The sequence below is a fragment of the Myotis myotis genome, unplaced genomic scaffold, assembly GCF_014108235.1.
Source record: "Myotis myotis isolate mMyoMyo1 unplaced genomic scaffold, mMyoMyo1.p scaffold_m19_p_10, whole genome shotgun sequence".
NCBI classification, from domain to species: domain Eukaryota; kingdom Metazoa; phylum Chordata; class Mammalia; order Chiroptera; family Vespertilionidae; genus Myotis; species Myotis myotis.
In genome coordinates, this window is record NW_023416314.1 from 75,408,428 (window position 1) to 75,431,791 (window position 23,364).

The 23,364-nt window shown below is 46.3% G+C and overlaps 1 protein-coding gene across 2 annotated transcripts in view; it reads right to left on the reverse strand.

The window, feature by feature from the left end:
• KIAA1549L (KIAA1549 like) overlaps nt 1–23,364 on the reverse strand; it is a 213,206-nt gene that overhangs the window by 40,363 nt on the left and 149,479 nt on the right. The window contains exons 11-14 of one of the 2 annotated variants that reach the window (XM_036326286.1): nt 17,653–17,816; nt 11,490–11,680; nt 8,070–8,194; nt 1,010–1,188 (exon numbers count right to left, since the gene is read on the reverse strand). In XM_036326286.1, the coding sequence (XP_036182179.1) occupies nt 1,010–1,188; nt 8,070–8,194; nt 11,490–11,680; nt 17,653–17,816 (659 nt within the window). Of the gene's footprint in view, nt 1–1,009; nt 1,189–8,069; nt 8,198–11,489; nt 11,681–17,652; nt 17,817–23,364 lie in introns of both variants that reach the window. The other variant, XM_036326285.1, reaches the window with a different exon arrangement.

Below are 23,364 nucleotides of genomic sequence, written 5' to 3' on the forward strand. Positions count from 1 at the left end.
TCGTTCTCTCTCTCTCTCAAAATCAATCAATAAAAATTTTTAAAAAGTGTATAGGAACTCTGTACTATTACTAAAACTCTATTTTTAGTTTAAAATTATTTCAAAATAAAAGCTTTTAAAATTATTAATTGAAGTGATATTTATAATAACCAAAACCAAAACTGGAAACAAAAACATACCTGGAAGGTTTGAACAATGGGAGATGAGTTTTTTAATCCATGGCATACCTTCTCAACTAAGTCATTAACAATGATCATCAGCAAGACAAGAGCAACACAGCCAATGTCTAACATTCAAGATGATGGGATTCGAAAATATAAGTGAGTTTGATCAAAAGCTTGAAGAAAAGGTGTAAGAGTGAAAACAGAGGATATGCTAGAGTCGTGAAATTACGGTGATTTTTCTCTCTTACTTTCTGAACTTTCTATGTTGCTATGTTTTCTTTAAAATAATCTTTGTGAAAACATCATTCCCTATGTATGTTACAATTTTTTTCAGACTCTTAGGAAAATTAATGACACACGATATCCATAGAAATCCTTCTAACAGCAGGGAAAGGGTTGTTTCAATCTTACTCCTAGGAGTGAAATTCATTTCAAAGCCTACAGAGTGGGTACATCCTTGTTCGAGTGACAGGATCCTCTCCAGTGCCCTCTCACATTAAGCCCCTGGCAATTGGCATCCGATAATGAACAGTTTAGGAGCGTTATCGAGAAAGGTAAGACTGTATGTGGGGAGGAGTTTCTGAGGTTTCTCTTCATAACTACAGTTTTTAAAAAGCCCCCTCTAGACTTCCTAGAATGAAGGTAAAAAAGATGCTCTGAAAACGTCACCTAACAAATTTGTTTTGGGTGACTTGTGCCCTGATTCATTCCGCTGAGGCCTGTGCACGCAGAGGTGAAAATGACCGAAGGGGCCCTATTACCTGGACGCAGCCTGCCCCCGGTGTTCCCAGGTGGTGCTCCTGGCTGCCTGGGCTCTCTCCCATTCTGGGTGCTCGGGGGCTCACCTCACCGTTGAGCGCTGCGGCCTCCTGGCTCCGGTCCGGGGTGGGGTGCACCACGGGGAGGGCTGTGGGTTTTACTGCGATGAGCTGCACGGATCCAGAGGACGAGTCAAAGGGATCAGCAGCCGCCTTGCCAGAGCTGTCAAACAGAACTGCGCCGTCCTCTTCATCACTTGCGGGCACTGAAGCACAAATAAGTCCGTCGGTTTTATGGCCGGAGGGGAGCCTCAGGAACATGGGGGATTTATGTGTGATGCTAACAGCCCAAGGACATTACTTGACTCAAAACGACCTCAGAAACAACAGTGTCTGGTTCTGTGCCAAGGGCTCGCTGCTACTCATGCATTTCTTTTAAGCGTAAGGCCGACTGTGTTATCCATGGGTAGGAAAGAATTTTAAAAGTCTGAATGTAAATGGTAAAAACCATTTTTTTCAAACTTGCGGAAAAAAACACCTTTTAAAAAAAAGTAAAAGTAAATTTTTTTTCTCCAAGTTTGAGTCAGAGATGGAAAAAATGTTTGCTATGTTTGCAAGTTCGCCAAACATGGAACTGTTCTTAAAATATGACAATCCATTGAGTAACAGCATTCAGTTCAGTCTCTGCGACCAGAGTTACCCATTTTTGCACGATGTTAAGGTGACGAGTCTTCCCTGGTCAATCAGCCATAGTAATTGCAGCTGACACTTTCCCGCCCCCCCCCCCCCCCTAAAGGCTGCTTCTCAATGATTTGAGTTTCAGTTTCTTTCGTTTGTCTAAAACAAAAGAAAGCTAAGAAATAACCCACCAGAGAAACTAATTTAAAGCTACAGACAACTCCCCTAATTAAATAGAGCAATTTTCACCCACAGTCTTTTGCATTAATTCTCGCCTCTGACAGATGATAATTCTACTGTGATTGCTGCCAGAACTAAGCCGACAGGAGGAGTTCCAGGGCCAGTGGTACTTGCTGATTTACCTTTCCTTGAAGCATCTTCCCATTAACTGACTATAAGAATGACAGTTTGTTGAGCATGGCTGGGCAAGAGATAAATTAAGCCTGTTCAAGCAACTAAACCAGCAGGCAATTTAGGAACAAAATAGGTGTTATTAAAATACGAATGTAATAGAAGTGTATTTATCTTTCCTCCTGTCTGCTCAAGAGATTGGGATGTTATTTAAATCACTGAGAAACACATAGTTTGTATCATTCTGTCGCTTGCCATAATCACCGAACATTTGTCAAATTAAGCCAAGTAAATTGTGGCTAAAACGCTTCAGAGTCTAACAATGGCTATAATTGGAGTATTTTTCGGTTCTGTGGACTTACTGGCAAATAGCAGGCCACCAAACTGCCAATGACAGAGGACAATCTCCATTTAGACATGTTACCGGATGCATAGGAGTTTTGTGGGGCACTCCTGTCTGACCCCCATTATCTCCCACCTGGACACCTGCTATGAACACCATCTATGGTAGCCAGCCTCCCAGATGGCGACCTCCTCAGAGTCACAGACACCATAAATAGGACCGACCTGTGTAACCACAAGGAAATTGCAGAAATGACCGTGTGCTACTTCCACAGCTAGGTCATGAAGACACATTGTGGCTTCCACCTTGCTCTCTCTTGGACCCCTACTCTGGGAGAAGCCAGCTGCCATGTTATGAGGACATTCAAGTAGCCCTATAGAGAGGTCCATGTGGCAAGAAAATGAGACTCCTGCCAACAGCTACGTATGAGCCATCTTGTAAGTGGATTCGGCAGGCCCAGCCAAGTCTTTAGAAATGACTATAGCCCAGACTGTGACCTCATGAGATTCTGAGCCCAAACCACCCAGCTAAGCCACTCCTGGATTCCTGACCCACAGACATCATCCAACACCATAAATGCAGATTGTCGCTTTTGGTTACTAGGTGTGGGGGTGATTTGTTACGCAGCAATAAGTAACTAATACACCTCCTAAACGATTCCCTCCTCCAAGCTTCCAGTCTTATCCTACTATCCCTAAAATGCATACTCCCCCAGCAGCCAGGATGGATCTTTTTAAAAGACAACCAGGTCACAGTACTCCCTTGACCAGAACCCTCTGAAGGCCTCATGTCTCTCAGAATAAAACTCCGGCCGCCCAGGTTCTGAACAATCTGGTCCTGGCGACCTTACCGAGCTCATTCCTCCCTCTCCCCTTCATCCCCTCTCCAGCCACAACAGCTTCTCGAACACAGCAGGCTTGTTCCCACCTCGGGGTTTTGTATTAGCTGTTCACTCTGCTCAGAAAGCTCTTTCCCCAGGTCTTTGCATGCCTCGTTCCTTCTTAGTTTTCAAGTTGCTGCTTGAAAAAAGACTTTCCTTGTCCACCCGCCTAAAACAACCTGCCTCATCACCCTGTTATATTTTCTCCACAGCATGCAATGCTCTTTATTTGTGTGCTGACACTAGACTATGAGCCCCATTCTTGCCCATATTTTTAAAGGCAATACCGATTGCCTTTAATAACATCTCCTAGGTAGCTGGCTTTCAATAGGGATTTGCTGAATAAATGATGAATAAAGGAATGACTAAAATTTCCTGACTTGGAAAGGAGATGTTAGTACCTGCAGAACAGGTAAACATGCAAAGAGATGGTACTTAATACTTTTATTGCTTCTGGGTTGTGACATCCTCACTCCCTGCCCCATGGACAGGATAAGGGGAGGAGCATAACTCTGAGGAGACAGAAAAAGGATGTACAAACTACAGTTCATTTTTCATTCTCACTGTCAGAATGGTCAGATTCAGATTTGCACAATTAATTCCTCTTGGTTTAAGAGAAAAATAATTAGTGATCCTCCCCCCACCCTCAAAAAAAAGACTATATGGAAAAATACATTAAAGGGCATTACATTAAATATTAATACTAAAATGCTGTGTGAGTCCAGCAGGTTCATGGGAATATTTAATGCATAATCAGTCCCGAAAGAAAACGCACCAGAGAATGCTAAACAAAAGGGCCACCGTTAAACTGCTGGAGTGTCCTAGATACCACCGCCGTCATCCCAGTAAATGCCGCCATGCAGATCTGGTTGTGTTGGTCTGAACTTGTGCAAATCAGGCTAGGAAGGGAGATTTCATTTCTTGATGTTTATTTTACATCGGCATGGTGGGGGAGCGGGCAAGCCCTCCCATTTGAGGCAGAAAATGCTCTTGAACAATGCACGCTCTTTCTTTCTGGAATTTCCCTTAAAGCTCAGAGAAGATTTATAACTAGCGTCACCACCCTCTGGTGTTTATCAGATAACAAGCAAGTCTTCACCTCTCATTGAGAAGGCACAGAAAGAATTAAAACTGAAGCTGTGTTTCTGAGCTAATATCTGACCTGTCTCTCAGTGCCTTAAAGGAAGGTGTGCAATTAAGGGTTTATGGAAGTTTTTGCTTTTAAATGACTGAACATTTAAATATATATATATCACGTCCTCATTTTGAACTCATTTTGAACTCATTTCCCGGAAAACACTTTTTCCAAGGTGACATTGGTTCTTTTTTTTTTTTTTTTTAATTTCAGAAAGAGGAAGGGAGAGAGTGATAGGAATAACAATGATGAGAGAGAATCATTGATTGGCTGCCTCCTGCACGCCTCCTACTGGGGATCGAGCCCAAAATCTAGGCATGTGCCCTGACCAGGAATCAAATTGTGACCTCCTGGTTTATGGGTCAACGCTCAACCACTGAGCCACACCGGCTGGGTGATATCAGTTTTAATTCAAAAGTTGAAGTGTCTGTATTTGGTTGAAAAAAATTCCACATTCTTTTGCTTTCAAAATCCTAGCTGTCATCTCTCTCTTTCCCATTTGTATTTAAACATCGTCCTGAAACAGACTCGAAAGCAGGGAGCTAATGAGGCCATTGAGCTACAAGGACCCACCCAGCCGCGTTCCTGGAGGGATAATGTCTTTCCCTTTTAAAGGTCTTATTTTCAGGAAAGTGGAAAATCACAAGGTACAAATGCAACAAAACCGGTGGGAACCAAACAGTTTCAGAACGACAGCCTGGAACATCAACATTTGTTCACTAACCTTAGTAACTCTAACCTCTAGAATGGATACCGTGCCATAAAACAACAGTATCTGAATATTCCATACAATAGTCCATTCTCAGAGACCATAGTCACACATTAAAATACCTTTCGCGCCAAAACCGGTTTGGCTCAGTGGATAGAGCGTCGGCCTGCGGACTGGGGGGTCCCAGGTTCGATTCCGGTCAAGGGCATGTACCTGGGTTGCGGGCACATCCCCAGTGGGAGATGTGCAGGAGGCAGCTGATCGATGTTTCTCTCTCATCGATGTTTCTAACTCTCTATCTCTCTCCCTTCCTCTCTGTAAAAAATCAATAAAATATATTTAAAAAAAAAAATACCTTTCGCAAGCTGACAATATACCTTTTTATATTTCTCCATAACTTCAATGTTATTTCTTTCCTTCCTCCTTCCCTCCCTCCTTTTCTCCCATTCCTTAGGTTCATCTTCCAATCCAATAAAACACACTACTGATTTTTTTGGGGGGGTAGACTATAACCTGGCATTATGATAAAGTGGAGCCTTTTGATAAAAAGGACAGGTGTAGGCTCCGTTGAAGGTCCATCCTAGAATTCTGATGTGCTTCAGCATCTGTTTTCATTAAATGTGCTGGTGCTATCGCTTCTATTTGAAAATTTCAAACGGAAACCTCACTGGGTGGGAACCAGTGGTAGAACAGAAGCCACCAACCCTGAAAATTCACTGGGCTGACTTCTGGCAAAAAGGCAATGCAGCGAAGCACTGGGGACTGGGAGAAAGGATGGCGTTTAGATAAAGCTATTGCATGAAAACCTCAACCTGGCCGGTAATTGCTTTCTGCTTGTGCACCGTCCTGTTGTCATTTCTGAACCTGATGTTTAAATAATCACAGTGACCAAAACAGAATAAGGAGGCAGGCAGGGGAGGTGGCAGAACAAGGATGGGGGAGGTCAGCAGGGACATTTCGAGCATGTCAGTGTCTCCCCAGAGGCGTGGGGAGCGATGGATCTGAAACCGGCCCTGCTCCTCCTTGTCTATGAAATAAATGCAGGGGACGGGGAAAGGCATCATGTTGTACGTGTGTATTTACTGACAAAGGAGTCTGTAGGCTGCACATTCTTTTGCAAGAAAAGGCCACAGAACAGTATGTACATTGATCCCGTTTTACAAAACAAAACAAAGCTACGCAACAGAAAACAAAGATACGGTGTGTTGTCATATGCGTGGTAAAAAGGTCTGAGAAAGACACGCTATGCTATTCAAGGTCATTTGAGGACTGGGGTAGGTGATGGGGGATCTGGACGAGAGTGGACTTTGACTTGACCTTATATATTTCCAGGAAGAATATAACGGAAGGCAGGCAGGGAGGTTGGGAGGGAGTAGAGAAGCAGAGAGGGTCCCTTGATTGGGTGGTGATGGCAGTCTCTGCACTTGGTTAAAACAACTTTCCCCTGTGTCTTCACTCTCCATTGTCTCTGTGTGGCCTCCCTTCCTCCCTCCCCCCTTCCCTCTTAGAACCCCGCCCTGGGAAGGAAGAGAAGAAAGTTGCTAAGTTCACGTCCCCCTTCACATGTCGGAGCTCAGGCCCTCTGTGAGCTGGGTTGGCCGAGAGCGGATTCTGGGCAGGACTTCTGGCCCCAAGGAGGACAGATGTCCCAGGAAAACCCCATGTGTCACAGCCTGGTTCTGGAGTGGAAAGCAGTCTCCGTGTTACAGGGCAGGGGAGTTCAGGAGAAGAAAAAAATTCAAGGATCAAATCAGCATGACATTCTAAACAAGTGTTTTATATGATAGCTGGGCATGGGGTCCATTGTGGCATTCTTTTCTTTCTCTCTTCTTTCTTTTGTCAGAAACAAAGAAATAAGTAAGCGACATTTGAAAGCAAAAGAATATACTGGCACTAGCTTCCAGAAAGAGCCCCTGCCATACCTCATCCAATTCCTCTCAAAAGGAAGCACAACTAAGCAGACTGCCAGATGGTTGGACTTCCCCCTGGCATTTCTGTAGGACTCTGCCTGCGACCCTTGGAACTCCTAAAGCAGCGGTTCTCAGCCTGTGGGTCGCGACCCCTTTGGCGGTCAAACGACCCTTTCACAGGGGTCGCCTTAGACCATCCTGCATATCAGATATTTACATTACGATTCATAACAGTAGCAACATTACAGTTATGAAGTAGCAACAAAAATAATTTTATGGTTGGGGGTCACCACAACATGAGGAACTGTATTTAAAGGGCCAGAAGGTTGAGAACCCACTGTCCTAAAGGAACCTTCCTTGATCCTGGTGGCAGCATGGGGTACTTGAATCTGGTCTCCAGGAAGCCGGCATCACTCATGGAAGGACCGAGTGGAGAGGAGGATCAGAACCAAGGTGGGACTGGGAAGACAGGGAGGCTGCCCCCTGGGGTCCGGCAGATGTGAGCTATATATAGATGGTGCCACGGCACAGCCAGGTGGCCCCGAGGACTTACCAACAAACCCCAACACCAAACCTTTATAAGGAGGAAGATCTGTTTGAGAAACTCAACCGTTAAGCTTCCCTAGAAAACAGAGGCAGGAGCATAGGCTGATGTCTATGATAATATTTATCACTGTGCTGTTTTTCCTGGGAGAGGGGGATTTGCAGCATCTGGACTCACTGGCCTAGAATGAACCCCTGGAGCCTATCAGGGGAGTCGGGGAAAGAAAACAGGGGGAATCTCCAAGACAAGCAGCATTTCAGAGACCTGCCACCCAAGAGGACCTGGTGCTAGAAATGTCAATTCACTCCAGAATCGAAAAATCTCTAAACAAACATCAGTTCATTCTGCATTAGAGTTTTTTAAGGCCCTGCACAATTCCGTAAGAACAGGAGCCAGGGTAATTCAGAGACGGGGGTCAGGCAATACTCGAACAGGTAGGTAGGAAACTGACTTGTGGTCTTTGTAGGACAGAACAGGAAGAAGAAATGAGGGTGGCACACGGGGGTGTGTGAGTGTGTGCAGGCCTGTGTGCACGGGTGTGTGCACGCATATGTGGGACAGGCTCGAGGGCGGTACTTGGCAGGGAAGGCTTCTCACCATTTCTCTTCCGTGCCTCCTCCTTTGTCGCTTTCTGCTGCGCCGGTACATTCTGGGGCGAGCGCCTCCCTGAGCTGGGCTTCCCTGATTCGTTGCTGATGACAGAGCCATTCTCACTGGGTGACCTGCTGGAGGTAACCATAGCAACAAGGAGATGGTAAGTTTTGACTCGCACAGCCCCCTCTCAAGGTTATTTTATTTGCACAGTTTATGTCTGTAGCCTTTCTTTCCGGTTTTAGCTACAAAAAAAGAAATGATTCGGAAATTTAAAAAAACACCCGTACTGCAGCCAGGGTTATGTAGCTGGCTGTCCTGAAGTGTGCTGACCGGTGCTTAGCTCGGCAGAGAAGTTCAGTGAGCGCAGCCCTCAGTCCCCATCTCTTTTTCATTCACCCCCAGTGACTATGGAAATGGTTTAAGCATGCCCTCTTATGAAAACACAGCACTTCGGAGATGTTGCCGAGTGTCTGGCTCACAGGGCATCTTCAGGGACATGTAGGGATCACAGTTCTCTTTGACTATTCTCTATACAGAATATACCTTAGCTACTGAAGATGAAGTCACTCCACCATTAAATTCTTCACTCTAACTCTCTCTCTCTCTCTCTCTCTCTCTCTCTCTCTCTCTCTCTCTCTCACACACACACACACACACACACACACACATTCTTAACTGTGCTAACTGCTAACTACTTTCATTTGAAACTCTCAATTTGAGCTATTTTCATTCATTCAGGAAATGAGCACCCACTGTATCGGGCATTGTGCCAGGTATACAGGTATAGAGGGCACGTATAGAGGGAGGTGGCCAATCAGCCCTGGAAGCCAGAACTCCCCCTGCAGGTAGTGGTTTCCCCACACGCTGGAGCACCTTCTTTTTTTTTTTTTTTTATTTATGTTTAAAATTTTATTTTATTTTTATTGATTTCAGAGAGGAAGGGAGAGGGAGAGAGAGAGAGAGATGGAAACATCAATGATGAGAAAGAATCAATGATCAGCTGCCTTCTGCATGCCCACACTGGGGATCAAGCCCGCAACCTGGGCAAGTGCCCTTGGCCGGAATCAAACCTAGGACCCTTCAGTCCGCAGGCCAACACTCTATCCACTGAGCCAAACCGGCTAGGGCAGCACCTTCTCTTTACAGTCTCTCCTACAATGCAGCAGCTGTGGCAAGCGTTTAGACAAGGGAAGCCACAGGGCCTTCTCGCCTTCCCTAGGGCTGGACTCTGGCCTTCTGGACCCAGTGGGAAAAGGGGCTCTGGAGAGCCCCTCCTGAGTTCATGCTGAGTGAGTTCACGCTCCCTGGGGCCTTAGATCACGCCAGCCTGTGGGTGGGCTGAGCATAAAGACCAACTGCCTTCAGAGACAACAGGGAGACAACAGGGGGCAGGTATCCAGAGGCCTCGTCCAACCCCTTGTTCATCTATTGTCAACTGCCCAGATTCAGAACCTAATGGCATCCGACCCCGTTATCCATGGAAACTGACTGGATAAATGCAGCACTTGCTAGTGAATGCTCCTCTTCCTCCCTCCTCATCCTGTGGGAACTTGGAATTCTCAGTTCTATATACTTCCACGTACTTCAGCACCCCAAAAATCATGAACACTGGAAGTGCCCGCTCACGTCATGCATGGGCCAAGGTAGAGTCTGCCAAGAGCAGAACACATAGTCCAGGTGGATGTTCTTGTCGAAGTTCCACAGGTGAGTGTAAGTTTGGAAAATGTTTACTCTATTCCTAATGCACGTGAGCACGTCAAAGGCTCAGGTCTGCCCTGTCATAAAGAGACTCATCGCATTTTGTTTAATTCAGCATTCCCTAGTTTATTTTGCTATAGATCTCTTTTTACCATAACAAGTTCTTAAACTCTGACTCATCCACTACCACTTCCTCCAAGGTTCACATCAGCCTCTTTGAACTTCTTGTTCTCCTTTAAGCAAATCAAAAAGTTCCTGCCTCCGATTTGCATATACTGTTCCATCTGCTTAGAACGTTCTTCCTCTAGATAGCCTTGAGGCTCACACATCATTTCCATCAGGTCTTTCTCAAATGTCCCTCTATCAGAGAGGCCTCCCCTGACTTCCTGCTAAAAGAGCATCGTGGCCCCCTCCCCAGCTCTCTGTGTCCTTTCCATGCTTCCGTTTTCTTCTTCATATTCACCACCACTAGACCTGCTATGTATCTCTTTCTCTGTTTGCTTATTGTCTATCTCTTCACTAGATTGTAAATCCCAAGAGAGCATGAAATTTGTCTAGTTCACTGCAGTATCCCAGTGCCTGGTAAACAGCAAACAATCAATAAATATCTGTGAGGTGAAGGGAAGGAAAGAGGGAAAGAGGCAGGCAGGACGTAGCTTTTCCAGCCATTGTGGTCTCGTGGCAAGGGAGAAGGGGATTGGCAATGGTAGTTTGTTAAGCCAGCCAACAGGGCTTGCCTTAGGGCTCATTACCTCTTTACAAGGCGATTGCAAAGTCCTTCTAGTGAGTCTCCCGGCCTCTAGCCTAACTCTCCCTTCCATCTTCCACATTACCACCTGAGTTATCTTTTAGGATGGACATTACTGTCATCCTGAAGAACTTTCCGTGGCTTCCCATTGGCTAGAGCACAAATTAAAACCATCTACAATTTTAATCTGTCTTCTGGTTTCATCCTTCACTACATCCTGGCCCCCATGAACTCTAAACTCAAGGAAACTCACCATTAAGTGAACGTGGCTGTGCCTTATCTCTCCCGCTCTTTTTGACTGGATGCCTTCATCTCTTTCCACCTACTGACACTCCACACACCCTTCAAGGCCCAGCTAAAACACAACCTCCTCCACAATGCCCTCCCTCATCAGGATTAAGTTCTTCCTCCTCTCTTTTCCACAGCACTTTGTTCAGACTCCACTGTGGGCTTCTGCAGATCATGCTTGGATTCCAGCTATTTATCTCTCTGTCTCTCCATCACAAGATTCTTGGGGTCAGGGGTCAATCGTAAACCTCTTTGTAGTCCTCTCAATGCATGTCAATGAACTCTCTTCATAGTGAAATCTCAATAAATGGTCTTGAACTAAAATCATAAACCACGGAGAAACTGCCAGATAAACTACAACTACGCATGCTAAATCGAAGCAACTGCTTTTACCGTAAGTTAAAACATGTAAGGGTGGCAGCAGTGCCAAATTTATTATAATAAATGTAAGAGCTAAAGCCCTGCTGTCATGGTTGATCTGCAATACAAAACCTTACAAAGGGTGGCTCAGGAGAAGCAGGTATTATGATTCTCCTCATCTCCTTCAGTCTCCTTTTCAAATATTCAAAATGAGCGTGAAGGGGAATTTGTAAAGAGAACAGTGGGATTCACTTGAGGGCTTTGGTTCCTCTCACCATCCATTATTTCTCTTGTTGACACGGAGAGGCCAAAGTTGGCCCCATGCCTACCTCTTCCTGGTTTCGGTGGACTTGGCCGTCTTGATGGTGCTTCCATCCTGGGCGACGTCCCTTTCCTGCGAGGCAGGAGCATCTCTGACAGGGAGCGGGAGGACCACCGTCTCCTGCGTCACGGGGATGACCTCCTCGTCTGCCCCTTGCTGGCCCAGGTGCTGTTTGGCATAATCAAAGCCTTGCACAGGCTGCAAAGAGGAAACAGATCTGCAGTCACATTTCTGGTAAAGTGTGACTCTAACAGCGGCTTTAGGAGAAGTCGGGCGGGAAAGTGCATGTGTCAGGACCCTACTTAGCTTTCCAATCAACAGGAGTTCAGTCATCTCCATCATAGTTTGTCTTTGCAAAGTCCGAGTCCATGTGGATTCCTCCAAGCTTCAGAATCTCTATATAAGACTTACTCAGAAAAATGAATAGTGAAAACAAGATGCAAATAACGTGTGTGAGAACACACTTCATTTAAGGATTTTTAGGCCACTAATTTTAAGTCTCTGGATATGACTAATTAGAAATTCTTAATTGATACGTTAAACAGGTCCTTTCATCTCCTACCTAGGAATATTCCATCATCCCTTAACTCCCGTACAATAAAAGGTGCGTGACTTGAAGTCACTTGACTTGCCAAGTAACTTGAACTTTGAACATCAATTTTCTCATCTGAGAAATGAAGACGATCCTATCTGCTTCACCTCCACCACGCGTCAGTATTAAAGGGGAATGAATCACAGATCTGAAAACAGAGGGAGAGAAACATGCCACCATGTGGCATTTACGGAATCACCATTTAATCCAGAGCACTGCCTAAAGCAAGTTGGCTGTCCTACCATTTGCTACGGAGACATTAGCAAGGCTTTTACTGCACAATGTCTGAAAGCCCAAGTGAATAGGGCAGCTGTGAGCAAAACCAAACAGACATCTATTAGTGCGCTAATAAAAAACCAAGAGGCCTGTTAAAACAATTCCTGGGAGTGTCTCCATCCTGCTTTATGCTCCAAAGGAGCACAATACACATTTGAAGCAGGACAATGGGGTGGTTAGTAGTGACAACTCTGAAAGCAGACTGCCTGGGTTTAAATCCCGACTCTGCCACCTATTAGCTGGGTGACCTGAGGTAAGTAACTGAGATTCCCTGCACATCAGTTTCCTCGTTGGTAAAATGGAGATAGTAATAGTGTAAACAGGATAAAATGTGTCTGGGTGTGAGAGTGATATGCAACCACCCTCGACGGGATGCTGTGTGGATTAAATAAGTAAATTTAAATCCGGCATTTAGCTAAGTGCCTGGCACACAGTACGTGCTCAATCAGTATTAGTCAATATTGTTAGCCTTGCTACTAAATCTTAGCCCAGATGGAATGGACATCAGTGATTCTCTTCACGAAAGTGTGGGGGTGAAACTCAATCTCCACCATTTGAGTTCTAACAGAACTTGATTTGGTCAGAAGCTCTTCCTTCAGCATCTAATTTAGCTGAGAAATAAAACAGGAAGGCTCCAGCTAGATTTAATAGTCTAGGACTGTGGCCCAACTGGTCAAATCTTGCAACCGAATCTCAGAACAGAAGGGAGTTTTTTATTGCTAAGCCCAGCAAAGCTTCCTTATTTTAAGCTGTCTATAGTTTTGCCACAGACAGTTCCCCCAATTCCCTGGGACAGTCTCTCTGGGCATTGTGCTCACCCCTCCATCTTCTCTGAGACACTCACACTCTGACCCATGTAGCCCGCCCTTGACAAGCCACTGACATTCTATGCCAGGATCTAGGAATGTTTCTGCACGAGTGTTTGTCTATTCATTTCCCTCCCCATCTGTGGGGCCACATGAAACAGAATGGAGCTTTTGGATGACTGACAGTGTTCTTAGAAGCTCTTACAACCAACTGGTCACCAATTGCATTCAACTGAAATGTTTCTAGAAGCTGACCTTTGCTCTCCAAGTCCACTGTCTTACTGACTCCTGCCTTGGTCTCAATACTTCCATTCTGCTCCTTTGCTGGCCTGCCCTTAACAAGCCTCCAAAGTTATTTCCCTTGAACCACATCAGGTCATTAACAAGATTCATGGCACCTAATCTCTATGGCAAGGCATTCAAGGCCCATCCCATTCTGGCTGAACCCACCTGCCCAGCGTCATCTCTTGCTGGCCCCTTTTCTGCAATACTCCCTCCGCCCCCCTCATTATCTTATTTGATTTTGTCCCAACTATAGTTATTTAGCAGTGGCTTGTGCCAGGGGTTGTGCTTGCTGCTGGAGATAGAAAGATGAATAATAACTGTCTCCCTACCCTCAAGAACTTCACAGTTGCAGCTTCACTTGCTATTACTGGTACAGTACCAAACACATTACATAAACTAGTCATTTATTCTCACTACAGTTCAAAGAGGTAGGTATTCTTATGATTCCCCATTTTAAAGATGAAGAAACTGAGGTTCAGAGAGGTTAAGCAACTACCCAGGCTCACACAGCTGGTCTGTGGAGCCAGAGCCCAAATACCTAACCACTGCTGATGATTCTTCCCACGGCCTCTCCTTTCCTTCTGCTGCCTGCCATCCTGGTTGGGCATCTCCTACTGTACTTGGCCTTGCTTCTGTGCTGAGACTCCTGGCATGTCAGTGAGTAGCTGGGCGTCTCCAATGGCAGCCAAGACTTCCCAAGAACCAAGTGAGGAGGACAAGCTGTCTCTGGCTCTCTCCCTCCCTCACCGCCCCCCCCCCCCCTCTCTGGATTTGGCTCCTCACCCTTGACGTTGGGCTGAAGTTCCCTGCTGGGTCTGGGCTGATAACAGGTAAGCAGAAATAAAGACATTAAGGAGTGACAAGAGGTGGTCATAGTTATTAGGTTAATAACAGCCCCTGCATATGTTCAGTACTTAGAGCCTGCAAAACGCTGACACTTCACTTTGTCCTCACAGAGTCTCATGAGGTAAGCAGGGCAAACATCACAGTCTTCATTCTACACGTAAGCAAATAAAAGCTTAAAGAGGTTCAGTGACTTGCCCAAGATCACAAGCTAAGTGGTGAAAGACTCCTAGTCCCTTACTCTTTTGACTGACAGGGTAGTGGTCTTTCAACCTTCAATATAGAAACTGCCCGAGATGAATTCCCCATTAGATACAACTAGCGATCCCCAATCCCTTTAACACATCATCATGAAGTCTTTATAGTTACTTCACTGAATTTTATAAAACTATCCAATCAAATTATCTCTAACAATTTCAAAAGTAGACGCGTTACCCAGATATCTTAAGAGGAAAGCATTGTAATAATAAAAGCCAACTTGTACATAGTATTTATTATATACCAGGCGCAGCTCACAGTAATTTCCATAACTCAATCCTCACAACATCCTACCATCCTCCTTCCACAGCTGGGGAAACTGGGGCACAAAGAGGTTACATACAGGTCATACAGAGAGTATGCGAGAGCCGGGAAACAGTTGGGCATCTTTGGGGGTGACTGACCTGACCTGAGCAGATGGCCATGCCAACCTCTGCAGGCCCCCCGAGCTCCATGTACACCTGGATACGGCCCTGACTAGTGTCTCCTAAGTTGCCTGTCCCTCGGAGCCATGTTCCCTTCAAGTATATGAAGAGGACGACTGGGAAAAGGCTGTGAACTCAAGTAAAGAGAAGCAAGCGAGGAAGAAGGAGGTGACTGCCTGGCCCTGTTTATCATCCTCTCAACATTCTACCTGCAAAAGCCCAGTTGACAACAATGGTGATGGGTCTGTCTCTGAAGGATACGGACCTCACACCCTGGCCTTAGCGCCCAGGACAGTCATATCACCTCCTGTTAGCATGTTAAGTCTATCACTGAGTCTCAGCCACATCCCCAGTGCCCTCTGGCACTGTGGCCTGTGTTCTAAAGACGCAGTGATGTCCAGGAGACTGGGAGACCACCCTCCTGGCCTGTGGACTGGTGGCAAGGGCTAACTTTCTCATTCCACCCCGTCCCTTGGCATTCAATGCATTCCGCTCACACACAGGGCATGAGAAGTGATGCAGGTGGCTCTCCTCTTGCAAACACTGCAGTGTCGCTGGGTCGCAAGGGCAAAAGGATGCGGTAAGAAAGATTTCCACCCCCTGGTTCCCCGTGATCAAAGGGCTTCGGCAATCAAGGTGCACAGTCCAGCCTCACTGAGGGAGAAAACAACCAGCATCACCACACACAAGTGAATTCAATCATCTCGTGCAACAGAGAGTTGCCTGACTTTCAACATCAGCACAATGACCGGGTAGGAACATAAAAAGGGGCTACGAGAACCCACAAACATTAATCTGTTCCAACTTCAGGTGGCTTGCAAGTCAGAAGGTATGCTGAAATTATGTGCCGGCCAACTCATCTTGGCAAATTAATTAAATGTTGGCTTCACCTATAACACAAAGGTGGCATTTACGACCTGAGTGTGGCATGTTTTGCATCCCTGGACTGGGCTGCAATTACATTCTGGTGATTACTGCTGTGTCTGAGAGGCTCAGGTTGTAAGTAAGCTCCGATGGAAATGAAGTACCCCTACTTGGAACAGTTTCAATTTTCACTGCTTGGATCGTTACCAACATTGTGATGCATCTGGGAAGCAGCTTGCTTTCTGTCAACAGAATCAGAACATTCTTCAGGGTTTGGCTCTTCAGTATCAGGGCGTCTGCTCAGGCTGCAGCTTCTCAACAAGTGAATTGGTTTAATAAACAATCAAATTCATTTGATTTCTTTGGCTGAAGTGAGGGTTGATCACCCAGCAAGAATGATCTCCATGACATGCATTCCAATGGATGTGCAATTCCATTCACCGCTTTGTTCCTGCGCCGATGGACAAAGCTCGGAAGCTCAGAGCTGGAAGGGGATTCTACCTGCCAAAGCCCAGGGTTCAGAGAGGCGTATAAAGTAAAAGAGCCCAAAGGCTCAGACATGGGCCTCAGTCGCCCCTCTGCTGAGAGTTATGTGACTTTGAACAAGTCCCTCAGTTAAAAAAAAAAAAAAAAAAAATATATATATATATATATATATATATATATATATATATATATTTCAGAGAGGAAGGGAGAGGGAGAGAAAAATGGAAACATCGAAGATGAGAAAAAATCACTGACTGGCTGCCTCCTGCACACCCTACACTGGGGATCGAGCCTGCAACCCAGGCATGTGCCCCGGCCGGGAATCAAACCGTGACCTCCTGGTTCATAGGTCGACACTCAACCACTGAGCCACACTGGCTGGGCCCCCCCAGTCTCTCTTTAGCAATAAAATAAAACCTTCCCTGACTACCACCCACCTCACAAGGTTGCTGCGATGAGCAAGTGAGGTGACAGACCTAGAAGAGCCGCACAAATTGTAAGACATTATTTAAACATCGGGTATTGGAGGTTATTATAGTTCCTTTACAGAATATCATGGAGGGAGCTATGTGACTGGAAAATTAGCCTTTGGAATTTCCTCCGCCCACTTCCCTTCCAGTCAGCAGAGTGGCCAGGGCAGGCCTGTGGAGGCTGGGGGAGTGGATGGGTCTCCTGGCCAGGCTTCACTGGAGCCACTGGAGTTTGACGGCGGATTGGCCGAGGCTCTGCAGCTTGCCCATCATGGCAGCCTCTGAGGATAAGCCACTCTGGCCAATGGAAGAAGGAATATTTTGAGGGTCTAAGGTGCCCCAAAGAGCCCTGTGTTATGAGCCAAGAGACCTAATTCTATCAGTTCTGCTATGTACTAACTGTGCGATCTTGAAGGAGTCACATCTTTGTAAAAAGAGGGTGTCAGAGATGAGGTCTACCTAGATTTCTGTGCCTCAATTTCCTCCTCTGTAAAACAAGGGCCCTTCTGCTAGGATTGCTGTGAGGATTAGCTGCTCTACGTATAGCACTTGGCGAAGAGTGAGCAGGAGATAAGCATTAGCTATCGTGTCTTGATTATAAAATTAAAGGGTGTGCAATAAAGTAACTCTACTTACCAATACTTAAAAATGGTCACAATGGTAAATTTCATTATATACATTTTCCCATAATTTTTTAAACATTAAAACACATAAATTAATGAATAAAGGGTCTTCTTCAAAAGCAGGGCTTGTTAGGACGTTTCTGAAGGTACTTCAATGTCTCCAAAGCCAAGAGAGGGAAGACAGGCGGAGACGCCCTGCAGGCCGGGCTCCGGCTCCCCTCCTCCCCGCTGCCACCGCGTACCTTTGCTCTCTGAGGTAGGTTCATCACGGCGTCTGGCTTGAAGTCGTTCTTGTTCTTCCGGCAGAGCACGGCAGTGATGATGATGATGATGACCGTGACCACAGCGATGGGCGCCAGCACCGCGGCGATGATCCACAGGTTGTTGGGTGGGTTCTTCACCACGGCTGCGGGGAAGAGGCAGCGGGAAGCACATGACAAGGAGCACTGGGAAGGGGAAGGCCACCGGAGAGAAATCTACCCTCACCCCCCAGTCCCAAGTCGTGGGGTGGTTAAGAGGATTTGGGATCAGAAAGACTCTTGCCTTGGGCAAGTGACTCAAGGTCTCTGAGTCTCAGTTTCCGCATCTGTAAAATGGGGCTATCACACTGAGAGGCACATGTGGTGCTTTGGTAGCTGCTCAATAAAATGCTAGCCTCCTAGCCACTAGGACTAGGAGGAGGAGGAGGAGGATGGAGACATGTCAATTTTTCTCATTGGTGATGTCCATGAATCAAAAGAGAAGAAGAGAATAAATCTGAGCATTAGAGTAGTGCTGGAATCAGCAGGCAAAGGCCACGGAGAGAGGACTCTAACTATTGTTGTGAACTCACCCTCTGAGTGAGCAATGATTAAAGTGTAACCAGTGGAAACCTCCCTTCCACCTTCCCAAATGGCTGGCTGGGAAAACTTGGAAATGCTTCAGTTTAGTCAAAAGGATCCAGCTGGCCCGGCTGGTGTGGCTTAGTGGTTGAGCATCAATCTGTGAACCATGAGGTTAGGGTTCAATTTCTGGTCAGGGCACATGCCCGGGTTGCGAGCTCAATCCCAGTAGGGGGCGTGCAGGTGGCAGCCGATCAATGATTCTCTCTCATCTTGATGTTTGTATCTCTCTCTCCCTCTCCCGCCTTACTCTCTCTGAAATCAATAATGTATATATATATATGTGTATATCCTATATAATAAAAGGCTAATATACAAATTGTCCCCCCGGGTGTTCAACCAGGAGTTTGACCAGGGGGCGGGGCCGGGTGGTCATCTGCCTGCAGCCCCTCCCCCCAACAGGTCCGGCTTGATTGGCCCTGATTGGGGCAGGCCAGCTGGACCTCGCCCGTGCACAAATTCATGCACCGGGCCTCTAGAGTGTGTGTGTGTGTGTGCGCACGTGTGTGTGTGTATTATGTTTTTTTTTTAAAGTTGAATGACAATCTAAAGGAATTACCTTTACCCCTGTTGCAATTTGGCTTCCATGCAGATTTTCATACAGGATAGAGTAATGTGCAGTTAAAAGGAGAAATACCCCCTCCTTGATAGTTCTAATCCATATTTTAAATAGACATACGGCCAATCTGGTTTATACATCAATATCTTGGCAAGTCTGGTTAGCATGAGTTGACCCTCCTGATCCTGCTGAACTAGACTGGCAGAGCTGAGGACCAGGCTCTGGAATATAAAGACCCGCAGGTAAGTGCCCCATGGTGAGGACCTTCCCCAGGGAGCCAGCCCGCCTGTCTCTCTGACTGCAACCACCCCCTGACTTCAACTGGTGTCGTGACAGCCAAGATCTGCCTCTCACCAGGCAGCACTTAGGTCTGAAGTGCTGTTAGTGCACAAGAACTTCTTTTCCCCAGTTTCTGTCAATCGGTGATTAATCACATTATTAACTTCTGAAAACAGCTCATTAGATAATGTGCTTCTGTTGACATTAAACATTTAATTGCTGCTGCTTTTAGTAATTCGGTATTTATAGTTTTATGCCTTCAACGTTTTTTAAAGCTTAGACCCGCTGTGAAAAATACCAATATACCTCTTTTGGGGCTTTGCTATTCTATCCCAATAAAGAAAAATGTATAGTGCATTAGAACATGATACGCTAAACATACATCTAATTTTTTTCATTAGCAGGAATGAAATATTGACATGTGTTCTGCTCTTACTCAGCTTTATGGTTTTGGTAGATACGTTCCTTCTCAGAGCAGTCTGTAAAATCCTTTCACCTCTATTTAAATGAGGAGAGAATTGATTTATCTTATGTACATTAATAAATTGATTTAACAGTCAAAGAGACAGTAAAGTGAGGTCAACTGGAGTCATCCAAACACAATATATTCATTGGCATAATGATCTAGAACTACAAAGTCATGTACAGAGGTGAAAAGAAACAAATGGTTATTTAACTTGCAAGAACTGCAGTAGAGAAGGGCAGGAAAGGAGACAACGCTCTGAGCCTCTACTGTGCGGTAGGCACTGTGATAGGACCTTTGCCTGGGGCTCTTCTTATCCCCAACTTCCAGGTGAGCAAACTGAGTCCCAAAGGGTGAGGTGCTTTTATGAAAAATCGTTTCCCTGAAATACACAGTTGAAGTCAGTTCTAAGTTCACACACACACACACACACACACACACACGTATTTGTCAGAAAGAATGAGGTCAAAGGATCCACATAATCTAAACTAAAAATAAATTATTCTTACATGGAACAAATGCTGAAAGGGGAAGAAATCTATTCAAAAACGTTTCCTGCTCATTTTTTGTGGCTGTGAAAGCTCGTGACTGGTGTGAGTGGGCGGGGGGGAGGGCCGAGCCCAGGGCCCAGCAGCTGTGAGTGCTCCACCCACGTTGCTCTCCTGCCCAAACCACCCCACGGCTGTCATTCCACTCGGGGTGTGGCCCACGAGGCTCATGGGGGGCTCTGGCCTCACTGCTGCTTCCCTCAGTGACTCCTGGCTGGTCTCACACCCTCCCCTCTGCCCGGAACCTTGTCCCCAGACATCCTCAGGTGGTCACTCCAAAGTTACTACTTCAGTGATCCTCTTCTTGACACCCTCCCCCCAACAATTTAAAATCACAGCCATTATCTCCTGGACATCCCCTAGCCCTTCCCTGCTCAACTTTTCTCCATGGCACTTACTAGCATCTAACATATTATGTGTTTTGTTTATTTGATCTGCCCACTCAGGAATGTGAGCTCCAGGTGGTTGGATTTTGTCTGTGTCATTCATGGCTGCATCTCCAGTGCCTAGGAAGTTCCAGGCACATAACAGGCGCCTAAAAAATGAATTTGTTGAAAAATGAATGATCGTGAGTCCCTTGCTTTCTGTAAATGACATTTTTGGGATAAATGCGTGATGGTCCTGTAAGGTAAACCCGTTCCTGCTCTGGTCTGGGTCTGTGTGGGAGAATCTTTCCTACTCCATCAGCTAGATAACCACTATGAAGGCCTCTCACTCCAGATCCTGCTCAGGGAGCAGATGAAAACCTTCACAGGAAACGCAGCCGCTTCTTTAGAATTCCCTGCTGCCTCATCACCTAGAGGTGAAGGGGGTCGAGTGTCACTGCACGCTCCACTGAGGGGCACTGCACACTGGCCCAGAACTGGCCATTTATTTTATTTTATTATTTGTTAATTCTCACCGGAGGGTATTTTTCCATTGATTTTTAGAGAGAGCAGAAGAGATGAGGGAGAGGGGGAAAGAGTGAGAGAGAGAAACATTGATCTGAGAGAGACACATCGATTGGTTGCCTCTTGCACGGGCCCAGACTGGGAACTGGGACAGAACCTGCAAACCAGGTACATGCCTATTAACCGGGAATCCGGCCAATGACCCTTTGGTGGGCGGGCCAATGCTCCAACCACAATGGTGTGGTGACTGGGGAGTGGTGATTGTGGTGTGGGGAGGGGGCAGGTATACCAGGGCATAGAGGGGATAAATGGTGATGGAAAAAAATTAAATTTAAAAAAAGAAGACACTGGAACAGAATGTTAACACCCCCCTCAGAGGGGCAAGGTGTTCATTCAACACTGTGACTATTCAAAGTGCTGACCTCAGATTCGCATTGCAGGCTGGTTTCAAAACCATTAGGAGAAAACTGGATTTAAAACATCTCTGTTCCTCTCTTCTTCACTGGCCTCAGCTTCTTCCTCATCCAATCCTGGGCATGGAGGCATTTCCCAGGGTCTGTCCTCTAGCTCTCTCTCTCCCCGTGGACTCGGATTGTCTCTGGGATTTTAACTCTATCCTGTATCCGGGACATTCTCAAAATCTAGTGTTAATTTTAACCTCTCTCCTGAGATCCAGGCTTGAATTCCAACTTTCTTAACTTCAGCCGTCAATATCCCATCAATACCCCCTCAATATTTTATCAGCACCTCCTCGATATCCCCAAAGCACCCCTTAATATCTCATTACTTTAAACTCAACGTGGCCCAGACAGAATAAATTACTTCACCCTTTTAAAAATGCCTTTCCTCTCCAATTCCCTTCCTACTTTCATTACCAGCACCCTATTCCGTGAATTACTATATGGGTTCTTAACCTTCAAATCACCTTTCCGTCTTCATTCCCTCTCTCCTTTAGTCCTTCCACCTTGTGGATAAATGAGACATTCACCCACCACTGAGTACGTGCTTAGTAGGTGCCCCAGGATTGTACTAAGCCCTTTCCATGCAATAATTCTCTCCTTTAGTCCTCTGAGTAGCCCTACTAGGTCTGATTTTTATATTACCACTTTACAGATGAGGAACATGAAGGTCAGGGAAGGTCATTCATTGGTCTCTGAGCTCCATAGCTACAAAGTGGAAGAGCAGCGGGTGGGGTGAATCCAGGTCTTAGTGCAAAGGTTCTGCTCTCAACTGCTCTGCATTGGTGTCTTCCAACTGTGTGCCTCCCTCGGGGCCTGGCACAGGCATTTAGCAAAGGTTGGTCTTTTGCCTTCACAAGAACAGAGCCAGGCAGCTGTTGGGGCTGGATGTCCAAAGATAAATGAGATGTGGTAGCTGCTTGTAAAGGGCTCAAGAGGGAGAGAGCGGCAACAATTCGTTTGCTCAATGTGATGAGGGCAATGGAAGCCCCTGGAACGAAGAAGGATTGGGGGAAGTGGACTCTGCTTCAGGGGCTGAGGAAGGCTTCAGGGGAACAGGGAAAGTGAGGGGTGAATGCTCCTGTGTGGCTGAAGCAGTAGGCAGGAAGGAGAGAAAAGCAGGAGGTACAGCTGGAGAAGCAGCCCGGAGACCAGGTTGGGAAGTGAGCTGCACATTGGCGGAGTGCCTGCTGTGAAGGGCTTCGGAGGCCCCTGTTGCAGGGTCTGGATTTTATTCTGTGAACAGCGAAGACCCATCCGATATACACCTTTTAATGGAGTAGATGTAAGATCAGAATCTGTGTTTCCCAAAGTATAGTGATTCTAATTGCGGTATGGACGGTGCATTAATGACAAAGTGACTGAGGCTGAGTTATTTGGGAAGCACCTGCAAAGTCCGAGAGGACATAACAATGAAACGGAGAAAAGGAGAGAGGACTGTGAATCATGGTAAAAGGGAACTGAGAGGACCAGTGGACTCGGAGGAGACAAAGAAGCAAGGCTGAGGGACAGCAGCTTTGGAGCCAGGCTAACAGGGTCTGGAGTCTGGCTCTCGGAGTCGTAGCCACACCTCTGGGCAGTCCCCTAGATGGTCCCTGGACTCTCACTTCCAAAAGGCTCGATGCCTCTTCTCCGATACGATCTCTCTCTTACCTGTGCTCTCATACCTTCCACTGTTCCCCTTCAACCGCCATCAGCCAAGTCCCCTCAGCCTCAACCACTTGCCCTGACAGTCCATTTACCTCTTGCTCTACATAAAACCAGCTCGCTTTTCTGCCCCTTCCCCAGGCCTTCAACAGAAGTGAGGAGGCCACAGCACTGACAGGTCAGAGTAGAGGATGGACTGGGACAGGAGAAACGATGCAGAAGAAGAGAC